The 12,864-nt window shown below is 38.2% G+C and overlaps 2 protein-coding genes across 2 annotated transcripts; both read right to left on the bottom strand.

Moving 5' to 3' along the window:
* Window positions 1-1,254: 1,254 nt before the first annotated feature.
* LOC145431824 (trypsin-2) lies at window positions 1,255-2,929 on the bottom strand. The gene is made up of 6 exons (XM_080308035.1): window positions 2,817-2,929; window positions 2,437-2,587; window positions 2,070-2,320; window positions 1,826-1,962; window positions 1,550-1,651; window positions 1,255-1,429 (listed from the first exon to the last, which is right to left on the bottom strand). Exons 1-6 carry the CDS (start codon window positions 2,854-2,856, stop codon window positions 1,382-1,384), a joined length of 729 nt encoding a protein of 242 aa, XP_080164161.1. The 5' UTR covers window positions 2,857-2,929; the 3' UTR covers window positions 1,255-1,381.
* A 4,100-nt stretch (window positions 2,930-7,029) lies between these two features.
* LOC145431825 (trypsin-1-like) lies at window positions 7,030-8,680 on the bottom strand. Its single transcript, XM_080308036.1, has 6 exons — window positions 8,599-8,680; window positions 8,209-8,359; window positions 7,840-8,090; window positions 7,596-7,732; window positions 7,320-7,421; window positions 7,030-7,197 (listed from the first exon to the last, which is right to left on the bottom strand). Exons 1-6 carry the CDS (start codon window positions 8,636-8,638, stop codon window positions 7,150-7,152), a joined length of 729 nt encoding a protein of 242 aa, XP_080164162.1. The 5' UTR covers window positions 8,639-8,680; the 3' UTR covers window positions 7,030-7,149.
* Between the last annotated feature and the right edge of the window lie 4,184 nt (window positions 8,681-12,864).

The raw sequence follows: 12,864 nt of genomic DNA, 5'->3' as shown, positions 1-12,864 counted from the left end.
AAAACGCCATGACAGCTTTCATTATACATTTTGTCTTTGTGACTTTTCTGGGAATGTGTTTTTTGCCCCATGAAAAAACTGAACTGAGGTTCTTTTATGAAGCTGACAGACTGTTTGCAAGTTTAATTTCGTTTTTTTAAAAGGTTCTTACTAAAATAATTCGTTATCATTTTAAAGATGAAAATATATCCTGAAAAGAAATCCATCAAAGTTATCTAGAAAACAGAGGCAGTATGACTATATATATTTCTTTTTGACTTATAATCATGTCGTGTACTGTGTGATGTCCAAAAAAAAAGTACAGTGGAAACATTTTTTAAAAGCCAGAAATCACACATTCTGACACCATAGGGTTAGGGATTATATTGATTTATCCCTCACATGGATAATTACTTCAGCAGATAATAATAATAATAATAATGATAATAATAATAATACATTTTATTTAAATAGCGCCTTTCAAAGCACCCAAGGACACTGTACAACAGATAAAAACTGGAAATATACACAATGATAAAAATAACAATTGAATTAATGCAGGGATACTTTTGCATAAAGTTTCTTAACCTAGCTTTGAAAAGGTGCTGTTTAGGTATTAGGAATATGTTTAATAGTAGGTTTACTGTTTTAAATAAGATGCTATTGTTATAAATTACTGTGCAGTGCTCGCTAGAATGTACATGCACTACAGCTGGTTTCTGTCTTAATTCTGAACTCTGGCCACGTGTAAAGTTACACCATAAGAGTGACTGATGATGATGTCTTGCGACAGTGGTAACAGGCTCTGCCAATCAATTGCCATTGCATGTTAGAAAGGAGTAAAAAGACCCTTAAAAGGAGCCCACCCTATATCCAGATGGCCTCAGATTCAGTCGTACTTATGTCCACAGAAAAGGTTTGAAGCAGATTACATGAACTTACCAAATAAAAAAACTCAGAGACAGTCACTGATCAAAATTAGCTCAAAATTCTATTTAAGGATACATAGACTGTTGTATAGCAAACAATATATAAATATGTAATTTGTTATTACCAGTCCCAGATTATTGGGCATGTATCAATCCCTTTCTAAACAGCAGCAGCAGTGGCAAATTGAAGTAGAGAGAAGATTTCAGCAGTTCAGATGATTTATGTACAAAGTAACTGCCTTTCTCCTACTTCCTAAATTCCAGGATATGATTGTAAAATGTTTGTTTTACTATTTTAAATATCAAAAAACGGTTTTGTAGGAAAACAGAAGGCAAAAAATGGAAGTCAAGGTGAATAACTTTATTGATTTAGGTGGCTTCTGACTGCAAGTTGTTTAGAACTCGACAACAACAATGGAGTTAAAATGATAGAAGAATTGCAGCAGAGTCGGAAAGAAGTTGAAGGATCAGACTTAATAGCTGGCCATGGTTTGCTGAATCCAGTCATTGAAGATGCAGACCTGTGAATGGAAACAGATCAAGGTTTGTTATTGAAAAGAGGATGATGGGATGATGAACGTTCTACAATGAGAACTTAGTTTAAGATAGCTGTTTACATTCAAGAAATTATTTAGCTTTACCTTGGTATAGACACCAGGGTGGTCCCTCTCAGCACATCCATAGCCCCAGGACACAATACCCTGCAGCTCACCGTTGCACACAACAGGACCACCAGAGTCACCCTGAAAATAAAAGTAAAGAAAACAAAGATGGATGTCAAGAAATAATTATTTAAATCTAATTAAATATAAATTAAATGTGTTGTTGTCATTGTGGGATACGTCCACTCTTGTGGCATTTTAAGAAAGCTTTACTATTCGAGAAGGGGACAGTTGCAGGTTTGACTTATTACATACCTGGCAAGAGTCCTTGCCTCCCTCCAGGTATCCAGCGCAGAACATGGAGTCAGTGATCATGCCAGGGTAGGAGTTATTACAGTCACTGTAGGACAGGATGGGGATGTTCAGGCACTGCAGCCTGTCCTGATCAGCAGCTGCAATGTTTGAAACAGAGTATGGATGAACAACGATTCATGCTGATGGAACCAAATGTCATGAAACATTTTTAACTTTAAACTGCTAACGTGCAGAAGTTACTCACTAGAGCTCATGGTGTTGCCCCATCCAGAGACTGTGCACATGGTGCCAGCAGGAGCACAGCTCGTGGGCAGAGCCACAGGCTGCACATAACTGTTGAGGGAGGCAGGCTGGCTCAGCTGGATCAGCATGATGTCATTGTCAATATTCCAGGAATCATACTGTGGATGGCGGATGACACGGGAGGAGTCGATGAACTGCTCAGTTCCCTCATTGACCGAAATGTCGTGCTCTCCCAGACGCACCTGGATACGACTGAAAACATTTGAAAAACAGAAAGAATAGATTCAAACACTCAGAAACTACCAACAAATATTAATTGTGGATCACTCCCTTAAATAAGATTTAAAATCTTACTGAAATATACTTACGACTCGTAGCAGTGAGCAGCAGACACAATCCAGTTCTGATTGATCAGGGAGCCACCACAGAAGTGATAGCCAGAGTTCAGAGACACCTGATGGGGTTCAGAGTAAGGTGTGCACTCAAACCCTCCGACGATCTTGTCGTCATCCAGGGCAACTGAAAACACAAGTGTAAACAAACTGTTTACTCCTACACTTTTACATCAGGAGTGAAACATCTATGCTGTTTGATTTCCAGCCCAAAGTACATTGTATTTGATTAGAATCATTGTGAAGCTGCAGCCATGAGCAGCTAAAGTTATGTTGGATGAAGTTTTAGTCTAATAAGAAAAACATCTGCCAGTCAGAGAGGAAGACAATCTGCTCAGATAAAACTTCACACTCACAAGCAGCTCCAATGAGCAGAACAAAGATCAGAGACCTCATGGTTGCTGAGTGATTCTGGAGATGAGAGGACTTCACCTGGAGCTCTCATTTATATCCACAGGAGAGCTGCCCAGCTCTCTGAGCACTCCTATTGGTCAGCAAAGAGCCAATCTCTTGTGTGGCTCGTTGGGGTTGGTGATTTGTTTGAATAGAGATGGCTTATTTTTTTAGAAATATCTTGATATAAATCATGCACATAAATAGATTACTCTTTTGTATCATTGTATTAATCTATATTTTAATTGCTAGTAACTTATTACAATTTTTTTTGTAATACTGGGAAAAGTTAATTTCAATCCTGCCAATATTTGATGACAGTAATGAGCAGAATAGTGAAAAGGGATGGCTTTCTTTTTAGCAAATGAGGAAAATTTCATAGGAATGTTTGAAAATAGGATTATTTTATTTCTTAAATAGTTTTTTGTGGTTGTTTCTGTAGCCTCGCAGACCTGAACTGTTTCACTTCAATAAGCACTTAAGGGTCACTTTTTCCCTATGCCCAGACTTTTATGCACTGACAGTGGAGCATGATATAATTACAAATCCTAGTGGTTTTAATATCTCCAACAGAACTCTTTCAAAGGATTCCTTTGTATATGCAACCATTTTCATGCATAAGCTCTCATAAAATACAAATTTAAATGTATATTTTCATAAAACAATAGACTAATAAGTCAGCCCCTATTGTTTGAAATTAGTGTGTCTCTGGTCAGACTTCGACAAAGGTAAATATAATCTCTATATTTAGATATCTGGAACGCACTATCTCACATCTGTGTGTTTCACAGCACTTGAAAACTAAATTCACACTGGACATTGAAGTGCTGTGAGCAGCAAATTAAAAACCTTCTTACCTAAAGTAGGATTTCTTACAGTAAATCTGTGAAGGGGGCGATCGTGGCTCAAGAGTTGGCAGTTCGTCTTGTTATCAGAAGGTTGCTGGTTCGAGCCCGGCTCCGACAGTCTCGGTCGCTGGGCAAGACACTTCACCCGTTGCCTGGTGGTGGTCAGAGGCCCCGGTGGCGCCAGTGTCCAGCAGCCTCCCCTCTGTCAGTGCGTCCCAGGGCAGCTGTGGCTACAATGTAGCTTGCCATCACCTGTGTGTGTGGATGACTGAATGTAGTGTAAAGCGCTTTGGGGTCTATCGGGACTAAGTAAAGCGCTATACAAATACAGGCCATTTAGGAGTGGAGGAAGTGGTTGTCCTGTGGCGGTTTTCATTCTGATTTTGTATTCATCATATTTTTTTGTTGTTCTAGAGTTTTTCTGGCCCTCCTGTGTTTACATTTATGTGATATCTCTTGTGTTTTGTCAGTTTTGTCTTTTGCCTGTTACGTCGATGTGTCTCAGTGTCAGTCTCAGTCTTAGGTTCCTGTTTTATTTTGATAGTCTCTTGTCCTGTGTGTGTTGTGTTCAGTTTTGCGTCCCTCGTGCGCCTAAATTGATTCTGTTGACCCTGCTGCTTGTTTTCCCCACCTGTGTCTCTTTCCCTGATTGCCTCAAGTTGGTGGGTAACAGACGTCTCTGAAAACGTTGGAGCACTTTTGCAAATGTGTGATATCTTGATAAATCCCACAGATATTTGAAGTTTACACAGCTACATCCTCGCCTGATAATATCTTAAAAGTTTATAAGAGTAATAAGAGTAGTATTAAATCTAAGTTGCTGCTGCCATTGTTGAAAATTGGAATTAGCTGTGCCGTGCTATGAATTCTGGGATAGGCTGAGCCACGAAGGATACACCCAATCCATCCTTCAAATCTGGGGAAATAAAGGACGCATTTGTCAGCCGCATTTGGAGGAGTCTTCGAATTTGGGCAGCCTTTGTCATGTCGCTGTGTGACGTAATCGGCCTCAGGAGGATGCAGCCTCTGAATTTGGACACAGCTTTTGCATTCCAAGCAAAGGGGAACTTTTGTTAATGCACAATTTCCTGGTATAGATTAAACTGATGCTCACATCAGAGCAACAATCAGAAGAAAGCCTGTTGCTAGGACTGATCAAAGGCAAAGTTCATTTTGAAAGGACTACCTGACAGAAGCCTTGATAAAAGCGTGGGTTTGTGCAAACTGTGTAAAAAGGAGTTTGCATACCACCGAAGCACTTCAACCTTAGGGTACCATCTAAATACAAAACAGCAAGGACCGAAACTGTTGGAGCTGTTAGCACTATGAGTCTCAGTCCGAGTACCAAAAAAGGTGTCGGCAGCCCAAACTTGATGAAATGACTGACTTCTGATCTCCAAAAGTTGATTCTTTTCATCTGGACGTAGCGTTTTGTGGGAGAAACGTTTCGTCACTCATCCGAGTGACTTCTTCCGTCTCAGCTGACTGCAGGTTTCCCCAATCTTATAAACACTACATTTGCATAATGACTGAAACCATCCCACTGAGGGAACAATGAGCTGGGAGGTCAGTTCCTTCATCATAATTATGCAAATTCTCATGACCATTGGTCAACAACCACTGACCAAAACCCACTGATCAATGGCCATGAGTACCATTCACAGAGAGTTGGGGAATGGCTGCAATCACAGCATTGTAAGATGGCAATTTACTTTCCTGGATGATTGAGAATGCATCAAGACTGACTTCAGGGCAAAATTAGTAAGTCAACATCAGACAAACTTACTCTTGCAAAATGGATTGCTCTGGACTGTAGACCACTATTGGTGGTAGAAGATAGGGGGTTAGACAATGTGCTACAGTTAGTGTCAGGTGATCCAACTTTTCAACTGCTGTGCTGAACGACTATTTCAAGTAAAATTCAACAGCTTGAAAAGCAAGCAAAATTAGATGCATTACAGACAGCCCTGCTAATATGGAGGAACTGCACCAGCAGCAAACAAGACTGGGGCAACACAAAGAGCCACTCATACAGGATGTTTCCACATGATGGAATTCAACGCTGGATATGGTTTCTTGTCTACTAAAGAATCAAGAGGCTGTCTCGCTGCTTTAGACAAAAAAAAGCACAAGTTAGTCATTTTAACTCCATCAGAGCTGGTAAAACTCCAAAAGCTGGTGACTGTCCTTGCAGCCAAATAAAGCTATTTTTTAACTTTGTTAGTGTTTCTTCAAAAAGCTCTATAGTTGACAGTTACTGTGTAGATGAATAATTACTTTCTTGAACTGTCTACTACAGGTTTGTGACTGAGCTTCTTGGAGGTGAGACATATGTCTTAGGTTTAGTAGTTTTAACTGCTTTCTGCCATCTGCATCACACCATGGAGGCCTCTGATGATGACTCAAACTACTTGGTGAAATTTAAGACTGCCTTCACAAAGGACCTATCCCAACGTGTAACTACACTCAACCATCAGTGGCTCAAGATAGCTACTGTGCTTGACCCAGGCTTTAAGGATTTAAAGTGTCTTGCAAGGGGAGAGCGAGAAGAGGTTTGGACCAGCCTTGAGGTCCTGCTGCAGGAACAGTGTAAAGATGCCAGCACAAAGGAGCCAGCAAAGGCAAAGAGCCTCCACCTCTCTTCATTGTCTTCAGACTCTGGGGCAAATTTTCTTGAGCAATTAAATGCGATTCATCGAGACTAATAAATTAAAAAGCTTCTAAGTAATCAGATTAATTTTATTCTGATTACTTAGAAGTAATCAGATTAAAATACAACAAAACATACAAAATATGTTTGGGATCTTATGCCTGGCAGGTGTGTTCACCTGTCACAGAGTAAAGAGTTGTTATACAGCTTTACAGAGAACGGTAGGAATAATTTCCCAAAGTGTTCTTTATGGCAGTGAGGTTGAATCAGTCTGATGGAGAAGGAGATCTGCCACCTCAGAAGTGTGAAATGGAGTGAGTGGAATGGGTTTTCCATGATGGAGGCCAGTTTGTTCAGTGTCCGCCTGTCCCTCACTGACTCAAAGACCTCCAAATTCTGACCAATGATGCTTCCAGCCTTGCGGATTAGTTTGTTGATCCTGCTGGCATCTCTGGCACTGATTTATCTTCCTTTTTTTTTTTTGTCAAACAATTTGCAGATAATCAGGTAAAACTAATGAAGGTCAAGGTGTATAACGTTCTGTGTGTGCCTTACATTTATATGAACAATACTGTGAATGACTGTCTGCTACATCTTAAATAGCTGTTGGCTATCATGTCTATGTTAGTTCTTTATTGATCAAATGTATATATTGTAAAACAAATGAAAAAACAGTACTCAGTTTGTGTGATTTTATTGATTTAGTTGACTGCATGTTATTCAGAACTCTACAGAAGAGCAGAGTTAAACTGGTTAAAAAAAATGCAGCCAAGCAGAGTGGTGATCGAAGGATCAGACTTAATAGCTGGCCATGGTTTGCTGAATCCAGTCGTTGAAGATGCAGACCTGTGAATGGAGACAGATTGAGATTTGTTAATGTAGACAGGATGATGAAGTTTAACTGAAGCCACACAATGTGAATTGAATATGACATAACTGTTTAAATTAAAGAAAGCATATAGTTTTGCCTTGGTATAGACACCGGGGTGGTCCCTCTCAGCACATCCATAGCCCCAGGACACAATACCCTGCAGCTCACCGTTGCACACAACAGGACCACCAGAGTCACCCTGAAAATAAAAGTAAAGAAAACAAAGATGGATGTCAAGAAATAATTATTTAAATCTAATTAAATATAAATTAAATGTGTCGTTGTCATTGTGGGATACATCCACTCTTGTGGCATTTTAAGAAAGCTTTACTATTCGAGAAGGGGACAGTTGCAGGTTTGACTTATTACATACCTGGCAAGAGTCCTTGCCTCCCTCCAGGTATCCAGCGCAGAACATGGAGTCAGTGATCATGCCAGGGTAGGAGTTATTACAGTCACTGTAGGACAGGATGGGGATGTTCAGGCACTGCAGCCTGTCCTGATCAGCAGCTGCAATGTTTGAAACAGCGTATGGATGAACAACAATTCATGCTGATGGAACCAAATGTCATGAAACATTTTTAACTTTAAACTGCTAACGTGCAGAAGTTACTCACTAGAGCTCATGGTGTTGCCCCATCCAGAGACCCTGCACATGGTGCCAGCAGGAGCACAGCTCCTGGGCAGAGCCACAGGCTGCACATAACTGTTGAGGGAGGCAGGCTGGCTCAGCTGGATCAGCATGATGTCATTGTCAATATTCCAGGAATCATACTGTGGATGGCGGATGACACGGGAGGAGTCGATGAACTGCTCAGTTCCCTCATTGACCGAAATGTCGTGCTCTCCCAGACGCACCTGGATACGACTGAAAACATTTGAAAAACAGGAAATTAGTATAAAACTTCCAATAAAAATTTATTTTGCACAACTTTGGTCTGAAAATCAGACCTGTAATCTTATAGATCTTATAGAAATATACTTACGATTTGTAGCAGTGAGCAGCAGACACAATCCAGTTCTGATTGATCAGGGAGCCACCACAGAAGTGGTAGCCAGAGTTCAGAGACACCTGATGGGGCTCAGAGTAAGGTGTGCACTCAAACCCTCCGACGATCTTGTCGTCATCCAGGGCAACTGAAAACACAAGTGTAAACAAACTGTTTACTCCTACACTTTTACATCAGGAGTGAAACATCTATGCTGTTTGATTTCCAGTCAAATGCATAAATCAAACCTATTTGAGTGCATACAGAAACATAATTAATTTTCCACTTTGAGATAATAAAGCTATGATGATTAATGGTGCGATCTGGGAAGAAAGCCAACCAACTGTTAGCAGAGAAGAAGCCTTAAAACTTCTCACAAACACTCACAAGCAGCTCCAATGAGCAGAACAAAGACCAGAGACCTCATGGTTGCTGAGTGATCCTACAGATGAGAGAACTTCACCTGGAGCTCTGATTTATATACACAGGGAGGGAGCTGGGGAGTTCCTATTGGTCATTGAGGAACCAATCTCTGTCTTTGAAACTGGCCTCGCTATTTGCATAGAGATGGCTTAATTTTTAGCAAACAAGGAAAGTCATAATGCAATGTGTGATGTAGACAGTTTTTGCTTCTCTATTATCTGTACTGACTTATGTTTCATATCTGTAATATATGTATACAAATTGTTAATATAAACCAAACAACTTGTTAGAAACTCTTTCCCTAATGCATCGTTAAAACAGTCACAGCAAAACAAATAATTTCATTTATGTGTAATGTTCTGACATTAATCCTGTGCAATATTCTATAAAGCAACTCTTAAGACCAAATTAAATCACGCAAATTTTATTTTGGTATAAATTTGATTAATTTAACTGTTAGCTGACGGAAATGGGAGTTTGGTTTGTTTTTCTGGTCACACTGTAAAGGTACATACCACGTCTCCAGTTACACGTCAGCCTTGTAATCTGGAAACTAAATTCAGATATGAAAGGTTTGCCTCTGCCCCAAGAAAGAAATGATGTGCTTTGTTTTATTCATAAAACATAGGACATGCATATAAAGTTGTGATAGAGCAAGTGCTGTGATTTTATTTTATTTGAAAAGGGAGAATTATATGTGAGATATAATTGCTGAAAAATATAGGCAGCAGAGCAGGTCACCTACTAACCGGAAGGTTGGGGTTCAATCCCCACTAAATATCTCTCTGATGCATGCTTGTGTGAATAGGTGAATGAGGCAAGTTGTGCTCAAATAGAGTAGAAAAGTGCTATATAAGAACCAGTCCAATTTATACACAGTTAATGCATGGCCTTTGTGTTGTGCAGCCACTCAATCATAACACAGACATAGAAACTGAACAGCATCAGTCAGGATGTTGTAGGATCATTACAGTGAACAGGGTCATGTTTGGCACAGGGGATGGGGTGTTTGGAAGCACTAACATGATGCCTTGGTGTAGGATAGCTTTTCTCAGCTTTTCTATATCCCCAATATACATCTTGCAGCACAACTTTGCAGAAATCAGCACCTCCAGAGTGACCTTGAGAGAAAAACTTGGACTTACATGCAGTGAATATTGATACTTGAACTCTGAACTTTTGCAATGCAATGCTCAGCCCTCAGCACTTTAAAGAAATAAAAAAAAGTGGTTGGTCCAGTTTGAACGTATGTTGTCAGAAAAGTAGAAACATATCTGGCAGGAGCCTGCCTTCATCCAGGTATCCTTTACAGAATACGGTGTAGTCAACTACATTGGGGTATGTAATGTGACAGTAATCTTCAGACAGGAAGGGAATTTCTGCACACCGCAGCCTGTCAGCAGCTGCAGCAAATACAAAAGAACATTGGGGATAATAGAGACTTTGCAAGTGGTCCCAGAAGAGGCACAGCCAGCGGGCAGAGCCACAGGCTTCACATACTGGTTGACTATGGCAGCTGAGCTTGAGCAGCCTGATGTCATTCACAAGTGCCAAACTGTCACAGAAGGCTTGTTGGATTATATGGAAAACACTAACAAACTCCTCATTACCCTCAGTGGCTCCAGTATGATGATCTCCCATACACAACTCCATGCAAAAGACAGACAAAGAAGCTGATAAAAAGAGATTTTGATTTTCTGTTCATTTTTCCCATCAGTTGCATCAGTTCTCATTGACCAGGGAGCAACCACAGAAGACGCTTGATTGGGGCTGGGAGTAGGGCTCACACTCATGCCCATCAACATCATCTGTTGACACAGAAATAATAATTCATTTGTTGCACTATAGAAACATGCACAGTGCACAAGACACTGTCTGCACTTGCAAGCAACTTCAATTAGCAAAATGAAAACCAGAGATTTCATGGCTGAAATTGTATCCTTTTACTTCACTTCAGTCTTTATCCTGTGATAGCCAGTCAACTAAAACACACAAATTGATAGTGAGGTGTAAACCAGACGCAGGTGGTCCATTCCAGACCTGTAAGGCTTCTAAATCTAACCCCGTATGGCTGCAACATATGGATTGTTCACATAACACCAAGGCCGAGTTCAGAACTCAACCATAAAAGAAATATGCAGCAGTGAGAAATCAAATAGGACAACATGTAACTATTCTTATAGCAAAAATGATTGCAGCATAATGGATGACTCAAATTAATCAGACCCATTCAGAAATTTAGATTTGAATAATCAATGTATCAGTAATACAGAGGTTTGCTGCTGATTTCCAACTGCTGTGTGACAATTAACAATCCTGCAGTCCTGCAATTATCTACATTTCAATTATTGTTAGATTTTAAAGAGTCCCGCATACTAAATGCTAAATGTATGTCTAATCCTCAGACTGTTTATTAGAATTCTTACATTTTTTTCTGTGTCAATGTAAAAGCTACTAAAAAAAAGTCATTAATATTTATCATGACTAATTCCAGCTGTTACATTTTTTTAAAAGTAGGGATACTTTAATGTATTTTAACCTATACCAGAGTAACTTTGGGAATTCCACATAAAGCAGGATGCAGTTCTTTATTTTCACATCTTATTAATATCTTTTTTCATTTTAATATTTACATTTATGCTGTCAAATAAATAGCTCATTTATAATATTTAATTCTAAGCAATAATTTTGATAATCATCTTTAGTCAAGAAGAAAGTTAATTAACTGAATATTGCTCTGCCTTGCAATTACATAAAAGAACAAATCCAATGCATATTTTAACAAATGATTGGTCTACTTGGCTGGTGTTATTTGTCTTTTCTCATTTGCTTGAAACAACATTTTTTGTTGGTTTATCAAAAAAAAAAAAAAAATACATATATATATATATATATATATATATATATATATATATATATATATATATATATATATATATATATATATATATAACCCATATATATAACCCATATATATATATATATATATATATATATATATATATATATATATATATATATATATATATATATATATATATATAACCCATATATATATATATATCTATATATATATATATATATATATATCTATATATATATATATATATATATATATATATATATATATATATATATATATATATATATATATATATATATATGGGTTATATATATGGGTTATATATATATATATATATATATATATATATATATATATATATATATATATATATAACCCATATATATAACCCATATATATAACCCATATATATAACCCATATATATATATATATATATATATATATATATATATGGGTTAGGAAACATTCTGCAACTGCTGTTGTGAACATGGCCATCTGGAGTGCAACAGGCTACAGCCAAGTCAAGGTTAGTGATTACAAAGTACATTTTGCTGTGCTTGCATCCTATATAGAAGGTATGGCTGTAAAAGTTTCATACATATAGTTTCATAGCTAGATAGATTTGAAACTCATTCAAATATCGGTTGCTTACCTTGCTCTCAGAGTGTTGTGCCTTTGGGGGTTATGGATGTACTGACAAAAAAACCCCTGTCATTTATATCAAAGTAATGCACAGAGACCAGGACCATTTCTTTAACATAAACCATTATCACCTATTTAATGTATGCTGCTGGTTATGCATACCAGCAAACTTTGCTCCCTGACCCTTAAAAGGATAAGCAAAAGAAAATGGATGCATGGATTCAATCTGTATTTTTGTGACAGAAATTCTCCAAATTCCCATCGGTCCTATTAAATCCACGAGTCATGTTTTGGGAGGTTTATTCATTACTATGTCAAAGCTTTCATATTAGCATCTGTTGAAAGCATAGACTGGTCAGTAACTCCTTCTCGTGTCAATCAGTCACATCATTTATTGGTTCTTATGCCTTTCAAACAGGAAAATATGTGATACAAAAACCTGTACATTTCAAAATAATTCTTCTATACAAAGAACAATATTTGTTCCTCTTTAAAGCAAACTACTATTATTAAGTAGTTGTCATTGTCAAAACCTTCTATTATGCATCTATACCACACAACACTCAGATACAGCCCTTTCAGGTGTATCTGTACTTCTGTCTTGACTCAGTGGTGAATGGGTCTAGTTCAGTCCAGCTAACCCTTTTAAAATCAGCCTGCAAACTCTTGGGTTAATAATGCTCTGATAGTTTGTCATTTAAAAAAAACTTTTTACCGCTGAAAC

The sequence above is a fragment of the Astatotilapia calliptera genome, chromosome 11, assembly GCF_964374335.1.
Source record: "Astatotilapia calliptera chromosome 11, fAstCal68.1, whole genome shotgun sequence".
In the NCBI taxonomy this organism is placed as follows: Eukaryota; Metazoa; Chordata; class Actinopteri; order Cichliformes; family Cichlidae; genus Astatotilapia; species Astatotilapia calliptera.
Note: the sequence above shows the minus strand (reverse complement) of the source record. Positions and strands in the feature narration are given on the sequence as shown.